Source organism: Leucoraja erinacea, chromosome 6, assembly GCF_028641065.1.
Source record: "Leucoraja erinacea ecotype New England chromosome 6, Leri_hhj_1, whole genome shotgun sequence".
Taxonomy (NCBI): Eukaryota; Metazoa; Chordata; class Chondrichthyes; order Rajiformes; family Rajidae; genus Leucoraja; species Leucoraja erinaceus.
In genome coordinates this window covers 52,810,738-52,831,858 of record NC_073382.1, presented here as the reverse complement: position 1 = coordinate 52,831,858, position 21,121 = coordinate 52,810,738, and the positions used below count along the sequence as shown (strand labels likewise).

Here is a 21,121-nt window from a genome sequence, read left to right as displayed (position 1 = left end):
GTCCTCTGGTTCTCAATTCCCCTACTCTGAGCAAGAGACTGTGCATTTATCTGATCTATTCCTCTCATGATTTTGTACATGAGATGGTCAATATTTGCAAGCTATCTGTTTAAATATCAATTTTATTATCATAATTAAGTAATCCATTACATGCCAGATGATACATAGTTGTTCAATGTCAGTCACTGTAATGTTGTACTGAGATCCCAGACGTTACCACAGTTGGTGTATAGAGACTGCACGATACTGCCATTACCAATTCCTTCGTTATAAACCATACCATAGTTCATTGTGCTGTTATGTTGCCGTGACTACATGGAGGGTAGATGGCATGTGTGAAAAATACCCCACAGAGGGTCAGTGCCCTTACGAGCAGCAGGCAATGATTTGAACATGAAAATTAGTTAAAACGCAATCCATTTTTTTCACCCTGGTGAACATCACCATCGCTTAACTTTATCACTGATTCCATCGACACAAGGGTAAAAGAGTTAGAATTGCATAAGACTGCATGATATCGTATCAACGACAAGCATTGTACCATGTTGATAAAACATCAAACTCTGTTTGTGTGTATGTGTCTTTGTATCTGTGTGTGTCTGTCTGTGTGTGTGTGTGTGTGTATGGGTCTGTGTGTATATGTGTGTGTGTGTGTGTGTGTGTGTGTGTGTGTGTGTGTGTGTGTGTGTGTGTGTGCGCATTTGTGTATGTTTGTGTCTTTTTCTGTGTGTATGTGTGTGTGTGTGGCTTTGAGTCAGTGTGTATATGTTTGCTTGTGTGTTTCTGTGTGTCTGTCGTTGTATGTGTGTGTGTGTCTGTGTCTTTGCGTGTGTGTTTCTGTGTTTTTGCGTGTGTGTTTGTGAGCCCGTCTGTGTGTGTGTGTGTGTTTCGGTGTCATTGCATTTGTGGGTGTGTGTGCATATGTGTGTGTGGGTGTGTGCACATGTGTGTGTCTGTGTCTTTGCGTATATGTTTGTGTGTGTTTGTGTGTGTGTGTGTGTGTGTTTTCTGTTGACAACAGAAAAAGCTTGTCAAGCAGCATCTCTGGAGATCTTTGTATTGGAGAGAGGTTTTGACTTGGAGCTCATTATCTGCACATGCAGTAAAAGGAAAGTTTGCGCGAGATTTTGAACGGGGAATTGGATAGGTGCAAAAATAACAAGCACAGCTTCAGTGAGGGTGTCATGGAGACTAACAGGACTGTGCTGGTATGGACTCAGTGGAGCGAATGGCCACCTTGTGTGCAGTATCCACACTATAATCCGCATCCTCGATGTCCTGCTCCATCAGCAATTAATTCTTGCTGAAAGACCATCTTTTAGCGACTCCAATTCCCTGTGCAGTTTGATTCTGCTGCTGTACTGTGCTGTTTCTGCGATTCAATGCAGTCTACTGTGCAGTAATATGTCAAAGGGTTGACATCCCTGAAGTTAGCACAAGTATCAATACTATCTGTTCTGAAAATGAGATTCTTTTCTTACACTGCACTTATACAAACACAGAATAAATATGTAATTGGTGATAAAATCTTGAAGATATGTCAGATGATTAATAGATGCATTAATCTCCTCGTCAGATGCAATCTCCTGATCAATGCCGCTCAGCCGAGATAATTTGATTGACTTTTTTTTAGTTTGTGACCTTCCTTTAGATATCCTTTATAACAAAAATCTAATATTTTAATCCAATAAATGACCTTCATTGGGTTCTTTTAAAAAATAAATGCAGTTTCTCTCAGTCATATGTACTATATCGTGTAATTTGTAGGGTCACAGAGTGATACAGCACAGAAACAGGCCCTTCCTCCCAACTCGTCAATGCTGACACAGGTGCCCAATCTAAGAGAATCCCACGTACCTGCATTTGACCCATATCCCTCTAAATCTTTCCTATTCAACGTAACAACATTTGAAAGTCATTTGGACAGGTAATTGGATTGGAAAGGTTTAGAGAGATAGGGACCAAATGCAAGCAGGTAGGGCAAAGAGGAAACCGGAGCGCGTGAAGAATATCCACGCAGACGCAGCGAGAACATGCAAACTAGATACAGACAGCACCCACGGTCAGGATCGAACCTGGCTCTCTGGTGCTGTGATGCAGCAACTTTACTGCTGTGCTACTGTGCTGCCCAAATACTGGATGTGTGATAGCATAATTGTTTCAGCTATTTAAATTTCCCCAAGGAGAGCTACATGCTTTTTTCCTTGTTTAGATTATCTCCAGGACCCAATTAAACATTTTCATGCACTCATTAAAAGGTTGATGTTACCCACATTTGGCCCATATTCCTTGCCGGGCAAGAAGATGAGGAGTGATCTTATAGAGGTGTATAAGATCATGAGAGGAATAGATAGAATATTTTACCCAGAGCAGGGGAATCAAGAAGCAGAGGAGATAGGTTTAAGGTGAGGAGGGAAAGATTTAATAGGATCCGAGGGGCCACATTTTAACATAAATTAAGTTTGCTTTCTGACCTAATGCAGGTTATTCCATACTGCAGTCGATCATGGAGAAAGCTGGGCAGAATGGCTGGCAAGTCAGTGCCATCTGCATTGAGAATTTCAATGACGCCAGCTACCGCCGACTATTAGAAGATCTGGAACGGAAACAGGAGAAGAGATTTGTGGTAGATTGCGAAGTAGAGAGACTCTACAACATCATGGAGCAGGTAATGCTACTGATTGCAATCAAATATTAGTCATTCATTCCTCATCTCAATAACATCGTTGTATGTTGTAGAAATGCTTACTGCAGAGGAAAAAAACTGTATAGTTGGAAAACCGATCACACCCTCCCTTCAGCAAGTTCTTGTTGGTAATACGTACCTCTGAGATTGCCGTGGGACTTCGGGCATCAGAAGCAGAGCTAAAATAAGATTAGGATTGATCATTTTATTCTGGGAATACTGTAGCGTGGTGCAGAACAAAGGATGTTCATACTTTGAAAATTGGAAAGGTCACCACATGTCTCTCTGCAGAAGCTAAAGGATCGAGGTGTGACGTTATCGTTCAATTTGCTACAAGACCATCCTTGAATATCAATTGCAGCCTTGTTCAATTTAAAGTGCCCGTCATATCCTAAGCAAAGTTTATGCAGTTTCTGCTCATTGAATCGAGTATGAATGGTCTTGGATGCCCACTACCACCTGCCAATGCACCAACACTGAATATTGACCAAGTTTGACATATTACTGTCATGTATCAATCTGTGGAATCCTTTAGAAATTGGTACAAATAAAACCAATGACTACTATGCTGAATATATTTTATTTGCAGACTTATTCGACTGGGACCTAGCTGTGTCAAAGCATTCAGACTTTGGGATTATTTTACACAAGCTGCAGTGACAATATAAATGACAGAATTTTCAATCAACCTGGAATTTATCTGCCCGTTTCCATTGGCTTTAAATCAATGCAGATGCAGAATTATTGGCAATCAATTATTTTTTAACTCGAATCAATAAAAAATATGCAGGCAATATAGACATTTTAATTGCAGCAGCATAAAAGGTCTGTAAACACAGTGCTCATAGATACCACAATAAACAAATAGTTAAATAATTTAAAGAAAAACAATATTAGTGCAAAACTAAAGCCCAAAGTCCATAGAGCAACGTGGACAGTTCAGAGTTTGTAGTTTAGTTGGTGTTTGTAGTGTTCAATAGCCTGATGGTTGTTCGAAAGAAGCTGTTCTTGAACCTGGAGGTCACAGTTTTCACACTCCTGTACCTGCTTGCAGATTGCAGGAGTGAAATGAGAGCTTGGTCAGGGTGGTGTTAGTGAGGAAGAGTTTTATGCCAAGCAAAGATCATTGGCGAAATTAAGACCAAACATAGAGAGTGCAAATAATAACCGTTAACGAACAGTGGAACCAGGCAAAGCCCATGATTTGGGCAGTGAAGGCATGATGGAGGAGGGTGATGTGGTCAATGGTGTAAACAATGGCAGAAAGGTCTTGCATGCCGGGGGTCAGGGGAGGGAGGGGATGGGAATGATACACCAGATGGTTTCCATCCAACCAATTTATATCATAGTCATAGTGTCATAGAGTCACACGGAAACAGGCCCTTCAGCCCAACTTGCCCACGCTGACCAAGATGCCTCATCTACACTAGTCCCACCTGCCTGCGATTGGCCATATCCCGCTAAACCTTTCCTATCCGTGTAACTATCCAAATATCTTTTAATTGTTGCGATAGCACCTGCCTCAACTACCTCCTCTGGTAGCTCATTCCATATACCCATCGCCCTCGGTGTGAAAAAGTTACCCATCAACCTTTCTCCTCTCACCTTAAACCTATGTCCTCTGATTCTTGATTCCCCAACTCTGGGTAAAAGAGTATTCACCCTAGCTATTCCCCTCATGATCTTATTCACCTCTATAGGATCACCCCCTCATCCTCGGGCATTCAAAGGAATAAAGTCCTAGCCTGCTCAGCCTCTCTCTATAGCTCAGGCCCTCAAGTCCTGGCAACATCCTCGTGAACTTCCCTGCACCCTTTCCAGCCTGACTACTTCTGTTAGACCTTTGCGACTGCTGCGAGGTTTATCTGTTCCTTCACACTGATCTATCTGTCTTCGCACAGCTCCCCATTCAGATATCTCAGACTCACTTTGTTTTGACCCATTAACTGAACAGCTTTTGGTGGGACGCCAGACACTGGGAGAAATAAAATTCTTCAAGATGCTAATCTCATTTACAAATTGGATACAACAGTGTGAGCACATACACATATTTGACTTTAAATACTGCACAACGTTTAACTTTAAATACTGCAATATTATCACAACATTTAAGAAACATTTAGATGGGCACATGGATAGGATAGGTTTAAAGGGATATCGGCCAAACAGCAGGGCTGCCAACATTGGGTGAGAGTTGGGGGGGAGGGGGTGGGAGGAACATTTGCATTTTTCCGCTTGAAATTGTGCAATATGGTACATATTGTAGCGAGTCTTTTAACTTACACTTGAATGTAATATATATGCTTTAAATTGGATTGGAGCGTTTTTGAAAGGGGGGAGGCTGTGCGATCACTGATCACTGGCCTTGGGGGTACCCGGTGAGGGACTGAAGCAATTTTCGTTGATCACAGAATTTCACACAACAGAGCGTAAGAAATTTGTGAACAGCGTGAGAATTTGATGAAATGCGTGATTCGCACGCTCAGTGCATGGGAGTTGGCAGCCCTGCCTCTCTATCCCCCTCTCTCTCTCTCCTCTCTTCCCCTCTCCCTACCCCATCTCTCTCTCTCTCTCCCTCTCTCTCTCTCTCCCACCTCACTCTCCCCCTGGCTCTCTCTCCCCTCTCTCTTTCTCCTCTGTCTCTATCTCCTCTTTCTCTTTGCCCCCCCCCCATCTCTCTCCCTTTCCCCGTTTCCCTCTCTTCCTCCCTTCTCTCTCTCTCCCTCTCCCTTTCCCACTCCCCTCCCTCCCCCCCTCCCCCTCCCCCCCCCCCCCCTCTTTTACCACCCCTCTCTCTTCTCCCTCTCTCTCCCACCTCCCTCCCCTTCTCTCGTAACCTCTCTCCTCCCTCTCCAGCCCCTCTCACTCCTCTCTCTCTCTCCCCCCTCCCACCTCATTCTCCCCTACCTCTCTCTCCCCTCTCTCTCCCCTCTCTCCCTCTTCTCTCTCTCCATTCACTCCCCCTCTATCTCTCTCCTCTCTCTCCGCTCACACCCTCTCTCTCTCCCCACTGTCTCCTTCCCCCTCTCTCTCTCTCCCCACCGCCCTTTGAGAGTCTGTCCCTTCGGCACAGAGACTCTCACGGCAGCGGCAGCGGTAGCGGCGCAACGCTTCCGCCGCCCCCGACGCCCCGGGACTTGCACTGTCCGGAGTGCTCCATGGCCGGAGCTGCAGCGAGCGACTCGACAGCCCCGCAAACACTCGCAGCCCGGCTCCCCGCATCTGTTCCCGACGCTGGTTCTGCTCCCATCCCTTCCCCAGCCCCGGCTCTCCAACACCCCGCGGGCCATGCAGTTTATCCGAGTTTTTAAATTTTCATTAATCACAGAATTTCTCACCACAGAGCGTGAGAAATTTCTGATCAGCGTGAGGGCATGAGAGTTTGCTTGAGGGCGTGATTCTCACGCTCAAAGCGTGAGAGTTGGCAGCCCGGCAAACAGGCAAGTGGGACTGGTGCTGATGGGGCATGTTGGGCGGCATGGGCAAGTTAGGCCGAAGGGCCTATTTGCAAGTGGTATGACTATAACTGCAAGACATCACAATGTTATCATCATCCCTTTGATTCACAAACACCTTACCTCATTTTGGTGTCACAATTTATTTCTATGTTGTTGTACTCTTTTAATTTTACTTTTTATTTATAAGTAAATTATTATAGGTCACCTGTTAATATGTGAGTTTTGGTGTTAAATGCTATAATTGCACTATTCAGATCTATATGAACAACAAATCATATCTGAAAACAGGAGTGAACCTTGCATTACTTTAATAACATTAATAACATTAGATGCATTAATGATGATTACAAATGGCCACCTACTGAATTAGGTAATAATAGTTATCAGTGCCCACTGTGGGAGCTGATGATAGCTATTAGCATTAGGTTTAAACATCTGAGTCAATTAAATTTTGATGTAGTGGCTTGAACATAATTGTTGCTCCTTCATTATGATACTGACACTGGAAGTATTCTGTGAACAGCATTTCTGAATGGCATATGCAACACAAACAGTGGGACAGATGGTAGAGCTGCTGCCTCCATGCGCCAGAGAACCAGGGTTCGATCCTGACCTCGGGTGCTGCCGGTGTGGAGTTTGCCCAATCTCCCTGTGACTGCGTGGGTTTCCTCCGGGTGCTCCGGTCTCCTCCCAAATCCCAAAGACGTGAGGGTTTGTACGTTAATTGGCCTCTGTAAATTGTCCCTCGCATGTAGAGAGTGAGTGCGATAACATAGAATTAGCGCGAATGGGTGAGTGGTGGTTCGGATGGGCCGATGGGCTTGCTTCCATGGTGTATCTTTTAATCAATAAAGAGGGTGAATTCACAATTGGACAGAATGGATATGGAGAAGATGTTTCCACCAGTGGGAGAGTCTAGGACACAGCCTCAGAATAAAAGGACGTACCTTCAGTCAGTAGTTGGTGAATCTGTGGAATTCATTGCCACAGAAGGCCGTGGAGGCCAAGTCAATGGATATTTTCAAGATTGACAGATTCATGATTAAAAGTGTGTCAGCGGTTATGGGGAGAAGGCTGGGGAATGAAGTTGAAAGGGAAAGACAGATCAGCCATGATTGAATGGTGGAGTAGGCTGCACGGATAGACCACGGATAGACACAAAATGATGAGAAAGAAGGTGCTCAACCCGAAAAGTCACCTATCCATGTTCTCCAAGTATTCTGCCTGACCGGCTGAGTTACTCCAGCACTTTGTGTCCATCATTGGTATAAACCTAGACCGCTCAACCTCCCCCTATAGCTCAGGCACTCGAGTCCTGGCAACATCCTCATTAATCTTCTCTGCACCCTTTCCAGCTTGACCACATCTTTCCTGTAACACGGTGCCCAGTACTGAACACAATACTCTAAATGCGGCTTCACCAACGCCTTATACAACCGCAACATGATCCCCCAACTTCTACACTCAATACTTTGACTGATGAAGGCCAAAGTGCCAAAAGCCACCCTATCTACCAGTGACACCACTTCCGAGGAAGTGTGACTGAGTTTTAGTATTTGGAGTTGCTACAAAGGACAAAGGACATATGTAAGATGGAAAAGTTTTGTTTAGTTTAGTTCAGAGGTACAGCGCGGAAACAGGCCCTTTGGCCCACCGAGTCCACACCCACCAGCAATCCCCGCACATTAACACTATCCTACACATTCTAGGGACAATTTAACATTTATACAAAGCCAATTAACCTACAAACCTGCATGTCTTTGGAGTGTGGGAGGAAATCCATGCAATCACGGGGGAGAACGTACAAACTCTGTACAGACAGTACCGCAGTTGGGATCGAACCCGGGTCTCTGACGCTGCAAGCGCTGTAAAGCAGCAACTCTACCGCTGCACCACCGTGCCGCCCTGAATGAAAACATTTTCTGTTTAACGTGAATTTGTTTCAACTGAGCTTGCATCCGCCTATCATAAGATAACACATAACTCTGCATAATCAAGTACTGCGCTGCTTAATCAGTCCAACCCTCCAGTCCTGTCAGCTGAGCGCCTGCTTGCCACTGCAGTGGCTGAGTGAATTAAACTGAGATGCAGAAAAAGATGACATCATTCAATGAATAGAGTCGTATTCACGAGTTGACAAGAGTGTTCATCTCAGTGGATACATTCTCCCTTTTGAGAACAGATATCCTGGACATCAAGCTGAGCAATGTTTATGAGTCCCTTGGTAAACATTGTAAAATCTTGTCAGAATCTGATCAAGCCCGATACATGGCTCAACGAGGTCACCTACAAGATGGTAGAATTTCACTTTGTGCAGCAATGTATAATGGGTATCACCAGACCCCTTTTACATCTTTCAGAAGGCCACTGGCCATTTTCTTCTGGAAAATAAAGTTTAGGCAAAGTGTAAAATGGTTTGCCAATCCATTTAGCTCTATTTATGGAGAACAATTTCACCAACAATTATGCTTTTTAGGAAAATTAAAGTACAATAAAACATATTCCACTTGGGTAGCTTACAACACAACGGTATGGACATTGCATTCTCCAATTGTAGGTAACATCCCCCACTCCCTCTTATCCCATTCTCTGTCCTGTGCCCCCCTCCCCCCAATGTGTACCTTACTCTCCCTATATCTGCCCTCTTTCCCCTTGCTCCCCAGGAGCAACCCTACCAGGACATCTTTGGCCCTACCCTCTCCCCTATGCACAGGGTGTCTAAAGATCAGGATGGTGGGTGAGAAGGCAAGGAGCAGCTCCTTTAGATAATGGAACAGGGGCTGCAGCCTCTTACATTCCGTATACACGTGGTACACAGACTCTTCCAGCCCACAAAAGTGGCAGGCGGCTGACGAGTCTGTGGAGCGCGAGAGAAACGGGTTGCAACGGACTCTTCGGTGCAGTACCCTCCACTCTAGATCCCCAATGTAGAGGGGGAGAATCCCTACATAGAGGGACCTCCACCAGGGGTCCCCCTCACGACCGGAAAGCAACACCGACCACCCCTTAGTGTCCGGACTGTGGACCAGGGTACAGGACACGATTCTCTGCGTGTTGGAGGGAGATAAGAAGGCGTCGAGGAAAGGTGACTCAAGTTGTGTGGGACCGGGTCCCGGGAAGGATTACGGCGCCTGGGTCCGACCAGTACTTCCGGCTGAGCGGGGAATTGCTCTGCTGCAAGTACGCCATACATTTGAGCCCCCCCCCCGACACCCGGTGGGGCGGGACAAGGGCGGCTGCTCTCACGCCCGGGCCGTCGCCCTCCGCGGCTGAGAGGGGCCCTGGACGATGGCACCCAGGTTCCAGACTCCCAACAAGTCTCGGTAGAAGCTGGGCATCCCCAGCAGGACAGCACGGCTGACGCCCACCATCAGGATCCACGTACCACCTTGAAGGCAGCGGCCCACAATGTTGGCCCACAATATCTATGCCGAACATAAGATGGGACAACAGATGGCGCAATGGGCTAAGTGTTCGGCTGGTGGCCGGAAGGTAGCCGGTTCGAATCCCGCTTGGAGTGCATACTGTCGTTGTGTCCTTGGGGCAAGACACTTCACCCACCTTTGCCTGTGTGTAAATGTAATGTAATTATGTGAAGCACTTTAGGGTCAATGCAAGTTGACTAAAAATGTGCTATATAAATAAGATTATTATTATTATAATGCCATTCAACTAATCTCATCCGCCTATACGTGATCCATATCCATCCATTCCCTGCACACCCATGTGCTTCTCTAAAAGTCTCTTAAATGCCACTGTCATATCTGCTACAACCACCCGCCCCCGGCAGTGTGTTCCAGGCACTCACCACCCTCAGTGTAAAAACACTTTCCCCACACATCTCCGTTAAACTTTGCCCCTCGTTCCCTAAAGCTATGCCCTTTAGTCTTTGACATTTCCACCCTGGGAGAAATGTTCTGACTGCCTACTACCTCCCATCATTTTATAAACTCTTATCAGGTTTCCCCTCAACCTCTGGCACTGTAGAGAAAGCAATCTAAATTTTGTCCACCTTTCCTTATAGCTAAAACCTTGTAATCCCGACAGTAAACCTCTTCTGCACCCTTGCTAAAGCCTCCACATCCTTCCTGTAGTGGGGCGATCAGAACGGCACACAATACTCCAAATGCAGCCAAATCTTGTTAGATGCATTCTGATCATTCAGCCAACAAAAATGATTTTCTCATAAGTCAGGAACTGCAGAAATTGAAGGTAGATAAAAATGCTGGAGAAACTCAGCGGGTGAGGCAGCATCTATGGAGCGAAGGAATAGGTGACGTGGGTCTAGATCCGAAACTGAGTTTCTCTAGCATTTTTATCTACCTTCTCATAAGTCTAATCACTGGGAAAGCTCCCAATACCTTCATCTTTCTATGATCAGTTTTGAATGGTGTGTCCCTATTCTGCAGGCTGAAAGGACAGAGCGGATTGCAGTCACGAAACCGTTTTACTTCCAACATGCTAACTCGTAAAAAATATTCATTTCATCCAGAATGTTAAAAAGAGCATTGTTGGTATTAATCTGCGCAGCCTCCCTTAACGCTGCATTGGGGCAGCACGGTGGCGCAGGGGTAGAGTTGCTGCCTTACAGCGCCAGAGACTCGGGTTCGATCTTGACTGTGGGTGCTGTCTGTACAGAATTTATACGTTCTTCCCATGACCGCGTGGGTTTTCCCCAGGTGCCCCGGTTTCCTCCCACACTCTAAAGACGTACAGGTTTTGTAGGTTAATTGGCTTCGGTAAAACATTGTAAAATTGTTCCTAGTCTGTACGATAGTGCTAGTGTACAGGGTGATCGCTGGTTGATGCGGACTCGGTGGGTTGAAGGGCTTATTTCTGCGCTGTTTCGCTAAAGTCCAAACTACTGATAAGCACAACATTATCAGTGTAGGAATACGTGGTTTTACCGAGATAGACACAAAATGCTGGAGTAAATCAAGAGGACAGGCAGCATTTCTGGAGAGAAGGAATAGGTAACCTTTTGTTTGGGTCGGAGCCCTTCTTCAAACCCTTCCTCGTCTATTCCTTTATACAGAGATGCTGCCTGATCCGTTGGTTTAATCCAGCACTTTGTGTCTATTATCAGAGAATAATTCTGCTTTCCTTTTTATTGTGGGGGAATTCTGCACTCCCTGACCGAGTATATTTTACACGCATCAAGGGATAACCAGAGAGAGCAGCTGAGCCTAACCGATCTGGACTGCAGTATCAGTCACTGTATTCCTTCCTCCCTTCCCCCCGCCCAGCCAGCCACAAGAGCAGGCAACACAGTGTCTCTGGATACATTGGCAAGGAGGGGGATCGATGTGAACTGTGAAATGATAACAGAATATAATTAACAAAGCCATCAACATTGCAGAATGGTGGAAATGACATTTCTAATCACCAAGAGTGACACAGATTTCGAAGCCATTGAAACATACGGACCCCACGCTCATTTTCAAAAATGACACATGTTCAAACGGGTCACTATTTTATACACAAGCGAAAAGTGACTGACATTTGAATGGTCTGTAATTAATCTGGTTGACATGGCATTAATGGGATACAAAATAGATTTTGCAGTATTAATAAAACTGCTTGTCTCATTCCATCTAAGACAACGGGGCCAAAAGGAAAACGGGCCTCTCAAACCTGCGAAGAGCATCAAATATACATCGTTTATGTAGCTCTGAGAGGCAAGAAATCTGCCAAACAGTATCTGAGTGGTGTCTGTAGTGTCATACAGCACAGAGGCAGGCCCTTCAGCCCTCCACGTCCATACCAACCATCGTAGGAATCCGTAGTAATCATATTTACCAGCATCTGATTCATAGCCTACCATGCCCACTCCTCAACAGGAGTACTTTACTTTAGAGACACAGTGCAGTGATTAGATTAGATTAGATTCTACTTTATTGATTGCACATAATACAAGTACCGGTGCAACGAAAAGCAGTTTTGCATCTAACCAGAGTGCAAAGTAGTAAAGTGCTGATGAAGACAACATATACAAATAAGGATATATTGGTGTATGTATATAGGCATATACATATATACAGATAGTTGTTAAGGTGCAAATGATTGACATGTGCTATATTCTGGTGAATAAGAGCTTAACTATAAATTATATAAACTATAAATAATACTGATGAGAAGGGGGGGGGGGGCTAACGTCGGGCCTGTGAGTTCAGCAGGGTAATGGTGTTGGGGAAGAAACTGTTCCTTAGCCTGCTGGTGCGGGACCTGAGGCTCCTGTACCGCCTCCCTGATGGGAGGAGGGCAAACAGTCCATGGTTGTAGTGTGAGGGGTCCTTAATGATTTTGGCAGCCGTCTCAGACACCGTGTGCGGTGAAGGGCAGCCATGGCAGGGAGCAGGGCGCCGATGATGTGATGGGCGGTTTTCACCACCTGTTGCAGTGCCTTCCTGTCAGCTGTGGTCAGGATGCTTTCTATGGTACAGCGGTAGAAGTTGGACAGGATCTGGGGGGACAGGTGAGCTTTCTTAAGCCTCCTCAGAAAGTAGAGGCGCTGCTGCTCCTTATTAATCAGTTTGGTGGTGTTGAGGGACCAGGAGAGATCCTCAGAGATGTGTACCCCGAAGAATTGGGGACGCGCTCCACCTCAGTCCCGTTTATGTGGATGGGGGTATGTCTGCCGCCTCTGGTCTTCCGGAAGTCCACTATGATTTCCTTCATCTTCTGTGTGTTGAGGACAAGGTTGTTGTTGGTACACAAAGCTGCCAGGTGCTGGACCTCCTCCTTGTAGGCTGATTCGTTATTGTCACTGATCAGTCCTACCACCGTGATGTCATTGGCAAATCTTATGATGGAGTTGGAGCCATGCATAGGGACGCAGTCATGGGTGAAGAGGGAGTAGAGGAGAGGGCTGAGCACACAGCCCTGTGGCACGCCGGTGTTCAGTGTCAGAGTGGAGGAGGTGATGGAGGAGGAGGTAATCCTAACAGACTGGGGTCTGTTCGTGAGGAAATCCAGTGTCCAATTGCAGAGAGAGGTGTTGATGCCAAGGTCGCTGAGTTTGGTGATCAGACTGGCGGGGGTGACAGTATTAAATGCAGAGCTGAAGTTGATGAATAACAACCTGATGTAGGAGTTGTTATTGTCCAGGTGGGTCAGGGTAGAGTGAAGAGCCGCTGATATGGCATCCTCTGTTGACCTGTTGGGCTGATAGGCAAACTGATGGAGGTCCAGTGTGGGAGGGAGGCTGGATTTGAGGACAGTCTCTCGAAACACTTTGCGATGATGGGGGTAAGTGCCACTGGGCGGAAGTCGTTGAGACTCCCTGAAGCTGGCTGTTTGGGCACTGGCAAGATGGTTTGTGGTCTTGAGTCGTGTAGGGATGACACCCTGGGCCAGTGACAGATTGAAGATGTGAGTGAAGACCAGGTATAGTTGTCCAGCACATGCCCTGAGCACACGCCTGGGATGTCATCGGGGCCGACAGCTTTGTGCTCATTCACTTTGCTCAGTGTGCTTTGTGCAGCAGAGATGGAGAGACTGAGGGGCTGTTCATTCGGGGGTGGGGCAGCTTTGATGGCTGGTGTTTTATTGTCCCGATCAAAACGAGCATAGAAATAGTTTAGCTCGTCAGGAAGGGAGGCGTTGACTGGGGGGAAGGTATTAACTTTGTTGTAATCCGTGATGGACTTGATGCTTTGCCACATGCGTCTGGGGTCGGAGTTATTTTGAAAATGCTCCTCGATCTGCAGCTTGTGTTTGTGTTTTGCGCTCCTGATTCCCTTTTTCAGGTTGGCCCTGGATGAGCTGTGTCCCTCAGCGTCACCAGATCTGCAAGCGGCATCGCGAGCCTTCAGCAAGAGTCTGACCTCTCTGTTCATCCACGGCTTCTGATTAGGGAAGGTCTTTATTTGTTTGTGGGTTGTGATGTTGTCGGTGCAGGATTTTATGTTGTCCAAAACAGATGAGGTGTATGTTTCAATGTCCACTTGAGTGTCAAAGGTGGCCTGAGTGGCAAACAAACTCCAGTCTGTTTGCTGAAACTGCTCCTGTAGTACAGAGACAGCCCCTTCAGGCCAAACCTTCACTGTCCTCACAGTTGGTTTCACACGTCTGATAGGTGTGTATTTGGGGAGCAGGAACAGAGAGGGTGACCTGACTGTTCCAGGTGGGGGAGGGGGAGGGCTTTGTAGGCTTCAGCAATGTTTGTGTACACTAAATCCAGAATATTGCCTCCTCTGGTTGGACAGGAGACATGTTGATGGAACTTGGGGAGTACAGTTTTAAGGTTGGAGTGAGTTAAATCACCCGCAACAATAAAGGCCCCATCTGGATGTGCAGTTTGGTGTTTACTGATAGCAGCTTGCAGCTCTTTCATTGCTAGCCTAGCATTAGCGTCCAGAGGTACATAGACTGCAGTGATAACGTTGATGTGAATTCTCTGGGCAGATAGAAGGGCCTACATTTTATCATCAGGTATTCCAGGTCAGCAGAGCAGTGACTACCAGTTATAACAGCGTCCGTACACCATGCGTTGTTTACATAAATGCACAGCCCGCCGCCCTTGGTCTTACCGGAGTCCTCCGCTGTTCTGTCGGCCCTGAAAGCAGTGCGTCGATCCAGCTCAATGGCGTTGTCCGGGGTGTTGTTGTTGAGCCATGTTTCTGTGAAAATCATGACGTTGCCATCTGTAATCCGTTTGTGTGAAGTGATCCACAGCCGTAGTTCGTCCATTTTGTTCACTCGAGACCGAACGTTGGCGAGGAAAATGCTGGGCAGAGCTGGTTGGTGAGGGTTTAGCTTTAGCTTTAGCCTAGCCTTCCCACGTCCGATAGCCTCCGGGCACTTCCTGTTGGAGGAGCTGGCACGCTAGACCGCGGTGTCCTGGTGATTTCCGGCGGTAGTTGGAGGTCGTCTAATTTACTGACTGCACAAAGAAAACCGAGATCCAAAGTTCTTGTCGGCCATACGATGTGTTCGCACGACTGTACCGAGTGAAAAATACTGAAACTAGTGACCAGAATACTACTCATTTGTGAAAACTGGAGAGACGCAGAGCCATAGGCCCTTCGTTACACCCAGTCTACGCCAACCTGTGATTATCCCATACACTAGTACTGTCCTACACACAAGGAATAATTTACAGAAGCCAATGAACCTACAAACCTGCACGTCTTTGGAGTTGGAAGGAAACCGGAGCACCCGGAGAAAACCCACGCGGTCACAGGGAAGAATGTACATGCTCTGTACAGACAATACCCATAGTCAGGGTTGAACCCTGGTCTCTGGCGCTGTAAGGCAACAACTCTACCGCTGTGCCACCCCAGTGTTACTTGTCCCAGGGTGCTGATCTGATGGGGAGCTTCAGGCTGTACAGTGACTGGAGTGAGGAGTAACATCTTTAATCATTCATCACAGGCAACGTCTGAGGTAATCACTCCCCTCGAGGCCTGTTTGCCTTCGCTTGTTGACATGTTTTAGTCTTTTCAGGGAGGCGAAAGCTAGGAGCAGGCATACGACCTATCTGGCATTGAGGGCACCACCTGGGCGGGTAATTACCTGGCATGTACTGACCTCCGCACCATTGAAGGAAACTACATGTGATGCTGCCGTAAGATAATGTAGCAGCAATCACATGGAATGGAGAGCTCTGTCCCAACTTCAAACCCAACCCACCAAACCGAAGGATGAAATTTCCAACCTATAACCCAGGATTTCTGTGCATAATTTTCCTTCATTCATAACAATGTTTTCAAAATACAGCTATCTTGTTGAACCAATAAATTGTTTTACCCCAAATAAAGTACTGAAGTAAAGGATGGCACAGTGGCGCAGTGGTATAGTTGCTGCCTTACAGCACCAGAGACCCGGGTTCTACCCTGACCATGTCTGGATGGAGTTTTATGTTCTCCCCGTGACCGTGTGGGTTTTCTCTGGGCACTCCAGTTTCCTTCCATACTCAAAAGGATGTATGGGTCTGTAGGCAAATGGTTTTGGTAAATAAAGTTGTAAATTGTCCCTAGCATGTAGGATAGTGTTGGTGTATGGGGTGATCGCTAGTCAGCTCTGACTCGGTGGGCTGAAGGGCCTGTTTCCATGCTATATCTATAGTCTAAACTTAGCAGATCAGGCAGCATCTGCAGAGAGAATCGATAGGCAATGATATGGGCCGGGATCATTCTTCAAACATATCCGCAGAGGCTGAATTCCACCCTTCATGGTGAAGTGGAATATGGAATATACAATAGGTGCAGGAGTAGGCCATTTGGCCCTTCGAGCCAGCACCGCCTTTCAATGTGATCATGGCTGATCATCCCAGATCAGTACCCCGTTCCTGCCTTCTCCCCATATCCCCTGACTCCGCTATCTTTAAGAGCCCTATCTAGCTCTCTCTTGAAAGCTTCCAGAGAACCTGCCTCCACTGCCCTCTGAGGCAGAGAATTCCACAGACTCACAGCTCTCTGTGAGAAAAAGTGTTTCCTCGTCTCCATTCTAAATGGCTTACTCCTTATTCTTAACAGGAATCTAACAGGATTTCTGCTCACATCGTTCACTCTACCCCACCCACAGATGTAAAATAGTCGGTAGCCACCAAATGCACAGTGAGAGTCCAGACATTAATGTCTTATGGTCCGTTCCCTCCATAGATGCTGCCTGACCCACCGAGCTCCTCCAGCACTGTGTTTTGTACTAGATCCCTTCATCTGCAGTTCCTTTTGCCTAAGTGATTTGTTTTAATACTTACTAAAGTTGTATTTGCATTGTGTTACTCCATACCGATGAATAATGCTGATGAATATTTCTTTCTCTTTCTGTTCAGATTGTAAGTGTCGGTAAACACGTCCGAGGCTACCATTATGTCCTGGCCAACTTGGTAAGCACTGGATTGTTAACTTCCTGTTCAGTAGCCATATCATCCAGCTCCTTAAAAATTCAGCTTGGATAATTTTCGGATTAACGTTTCCTTGCGTATGTGATATGAAGAGCAAATGGCAGTCCATTCATTACTGGAGTGGCTGACGGGACAATGTTGCGGAATTCACACTGCGGTTTAGACTTGGCAGGCAGCATCTGTGGAGGGAATGGACAGATGATGACTCTGCTCAACAGCCTGCAGACTGATGGAGAGGGGAGAAAGCAGAAAATAAGGTGTGGGGCAAAGTCTTGCAAGGGATAGTTTGATACAGTGGTGGGGCGTGGGGGGGGGGAGTGGTAGATGGATTGAATAAGTGACAAAGGCAAGAGGTGAAAAGGAGACAAAATGGTGTCAAATAAGGAGAGAGGAGAGTAAAATGTAATGTTGGAGGTAAATAGGTGGGACAGGGCAGTGCGGAGGGGAAACGAAGAGGAAAAGTGGAAAGGTGGGACTCAGAGATAGTAGCATTATGCCCCTGTCCCACTTAGGAAACCTGAACGGAAAACTTTGGAGACTTTGCGCCCCACCCAAGGTTTCCGTGCAGTTCGCGGAGGTTTTTGTCAGTCTCCCTACCTGCTTCCACTACCTGCAACCTTCGGCTACCACCTGCAACCTCCGGGAACCGCACGGAAACCTTGGGTGGGGCGCAAAGTCTCCAGAGGTTTCCGTTCAGGTTTCCTAAGTGGGACAGGAAGTTAGAGTTGCAGCCTTACAGCAGCAGAGACTCGGGTTCAATCCTAACTAGGGAGTTCATATGTTCTCCCTAAGACTGTGGGTTGTCTCCGGGTGCTCTGGTTTCCTCCCACACTCCAAAGACATACAGGTGTGTAGGTTAATTGACTTCCTTAAATTGTCCCCAGTGTGTAAGATAGAACTAGTGTATGGGGTGATTGGTGGTTGGCGTGGACTCAATGGGCTAAAGTATCTGTTTCCACACTGTCTCTAAACGTCTAAAGATCATATCGAGGAATAGAAATGCCCTGTCTTTCACTGCAAATACAGTAAGTGTGTGGGAAACCGAGTGAGAAAAGTAGAGATATACTTATAGAAAAAAATACAGGGTGCTGATGGACCATGAAACTGTTTCAAATGCAACGTTCCCTGAAATAATTGACTAATGCTACGTGAAACAGTTTAGACAAAATAACCAATGTTTAATTTGGCAAAGTTACAAAGATAATGGGGATAAAGTGATTCCACCAAAATCACAGGCTGACGTGTTAACCAAACATTTTGAGTTCAAATAACACCAAAGCAACTGGAGAATTTAAATTCAATGAAATGAACCAATTATGGATGTTTTTTAAATCCCTTTTCAGTCACAGTACCAGCAAAATAACTGCATCGACGTTAAAAAAAAATCTGATCCCCTCGAGGGAAGACAGCACGCTGTCCTTCTGCTGCCTGACCTACCCGTGACTCCACAGATAAAAAGCATTGGCTTTATCTTTTCATTGCCCTCTGAAATGCCTCAGCAAGACACAGTTTTCTAGTGGCATTGAGAGAAGGGGATCAATTCCCACCGTGCCAACCAGCGTTTTCCAGACATTAGTTCTGTCCTACACATTAGGGACAATTTACAGAAGCCATTTAAGCTACAAACCTGGACGTCTTTGGAATATGGGAGGAAACCGGAGCACCTGGTGAAATCACACACGATCACAGCGAGAATGTACAAACTCCATTCAGACAGTATCTGAGGTCAGGATCGAACCCGGGTCTCTGGTGCTGTAATGCCCCTGTCCCACTTAGGAAACCTGAACGGAAACCTTTGGAGACTTTGCGCCCCACCCAAGGTTTCCGTGCGGTTCCCGGAGGTTTTTGTCATTCTCCCTACCTGCTTCCACTACCTGCAACCTCCGGCAACCACCTGCAACCTCAGAGAACCGCACGGAAACCGCACGGAAACCTTGGGTGGGGCGCAAAGTCTCCAGAGATTTCCGTTTAAGTTTCCTAAGTGGGACAGGGGCATTAGGCAGCAGCTCCACTGCTGTGCCACTGTGCCGCCACTGGCTGGCATAAAGCTGAGGGGCCAGTTGAGATCTGTATCCATGAATAGGCTTTGCCCCAGGACCCGGTGTGGAGCCCCATGGCAAGGCAGGAAGCGTTGCTGCTGGTGATTCTCTTCCGAACTGCAGCAAGGAATACGAAGACTCTGGCCATTTTATCCATTAAAACCAGGGGAATTATAGAGTATTCCATTCAGTGTGTGGATGGAGCTAATGTGGACAAATGAATAAAGAATATAATTACATATAATTCCTATTGTGTCTACAGGGATTCAAGGATATACCACTGGATAGATTTATGCATGGTGGGGCTAACGTGACCGGATTCCAAATCGTGGATTACAGCAGACCTGTTGTTACTAAATTCATGCATCGCTGGAAGAAACTGGATCAGAGAGAGTTTCCTGGAACAGACAACGCTCAATTGAAGGTACATTTACCATATGTTAAAAAATAGCCATGGCTGTACATCCTTACAAGACTTGAAATAATTGTGGATTAACCTGTAGCATTGAAATTATCTACTAAATTAGCAGCCTGTTAAGTTTAAGAAAGAACTGCAGAAGCTGGAAAAATCGAAGGTAGACAAAAATGATGGAGGAACTCAGCAGGTGAGGCAGCATCTATAGAGGGAAGGAATAGGCGACAGTTTGGATCGAGACCCTTCTTCAGACTGATGTTGGGGGAGGGGGGCGTGAAAAAGAAAGGAAGAGGCGGAGACAGTAGTCTTGTGGGAGAGCTGGGAAGGGGGAGGGGAAGGAGGGAGAAAGCAAGGATTATCTGAAATTAGAGAAGTCAATGTTCATACCGCTGGGGTGTAAACTACCCAAGCGAAATATGAGGTGCTACTCATGGAAACATAGAAAATGGGTGCAGGAGTAGGCCATTCGGCCCTTCGAGCCTGCACCGCCATTCAATATGATCATGGCTGATCATCCAACTCAGTATCCTGTACCTGCCTTCTCTCCATACCCCCTGATCACTTTAGCCACAAGGGCCACATCTAACTCCCTCTTAAATATAGCCAATGAACTGGTCTCAACTACCATCTGTGGCAGAGAGATTCACCACTCTCTGTGTGAAAATTTCACAGATTCTGTGTGTTCACAGATTCACACATATTCTTTGTGTGAAAATTCCACATATTCACCACTCTCTGTACTCCCCCAATTTGCAGTGGTTAAGTGTTCTATTCACTTTAAATGTTTTGGACCCTCTATATAGAATTTAAGGAATGTTTCAGGCATACAGCGTTGACGACTGGAATTCCTAGGCAAGCCTTTTTTTTTAATTCAAAAAATTGAATTTCAACTACCATTGTTGAACGAAAGTTAAAATAGTACAGTGTAAAAGAAATTGGTGGAGCAGCACCTCATATTTTGCTTACAACCAAAAATATGGTGTGAATATTTATTTCCCAAATTTCAAGTAACCCTGGCTTTCCCTCTCTCTCTGCCCCACCCCCACCATAGTCGTCCTGCGAGTTTCATTGTTCCTACCCACTCGCTCTCACCTCCTCCACAGCCAACAATGGACTGTTGTGGGCTCTTTGGCCATCAGTGCCGGCTCTGATCTGTTCTGTACCTTTTCATAACTCTAGTTTTCCCTCGCCCGACTCTCAGTCTGAAGAAGGGTCTCGACCTGAACTGTCACCTATCCCGTTTCTCCAGAGATGCTGCCTGATCTGCTGAGTTACTCCAGCAACTTGCGTCTATCTTCAGTGTAAAATAATAAATCTGCTCTCTAAACTGCACTTTCGATAGTTTGTGAAACCAATGATTACTTTGAAGAACGTTATAAAGGAGGCGTTTTAGTTTTCTTTATAATCACCCAATTTCTATTCCATTAATCTTCAGTGAGTGGCAGGGGTATGGTGTGATAATCTTGTATTGACCTGATATTGCCACTTCAGCCTTTTCTTTCCAAAATTGCTGTACTATTGATCAAATATAATTATTGTTTTCACTTGTAGTGAGCAATAGCTTTGCAGAAATTGGAGCTTATTGTATTTAATGGGGAGTTTTTACAGCAGGGTGATTGACTTGTGGCTGAAGCTATTGTCCTAACCTTAACTAAAGACTGTTACAATGGTATG

General features: G+C 46.1%; 1 protein-coding gene across 4 annotated transcripts in view; it reads left to right on the top strand.

Annotated features, from left to right (window-relative positions):
* LOC129698140 (glutamate receptor 4) overlaps positions 1 to 21,121 on the top strand; it is a 187,811-nt gene that overhangs the window by 62,992 nt on the left and 103,698 nt on the right. For all 4 annotated transcript variants that reach the window (XM_055637047.1, XM_055637045.1, XM_055637044.1 and 1 more), the window contains exons 4-6: positions 2,484 to 2,668; positions 16,922 to 16,975; positions 19,295 to 19,456. In XM_055637047.1, coding sequence (XP_055493022.1) covers positions 2,484 to 2,668; positions 16,922 to 16,975; positions 19,295 to 19,456 — 401 coding nt within the window. The remainder of the gene's footprint in view (positions 1 to 2,483; positions 2,669 to 16,921; positions 16,976 to 19,294; positions 19,457 to 21,121) is intronic.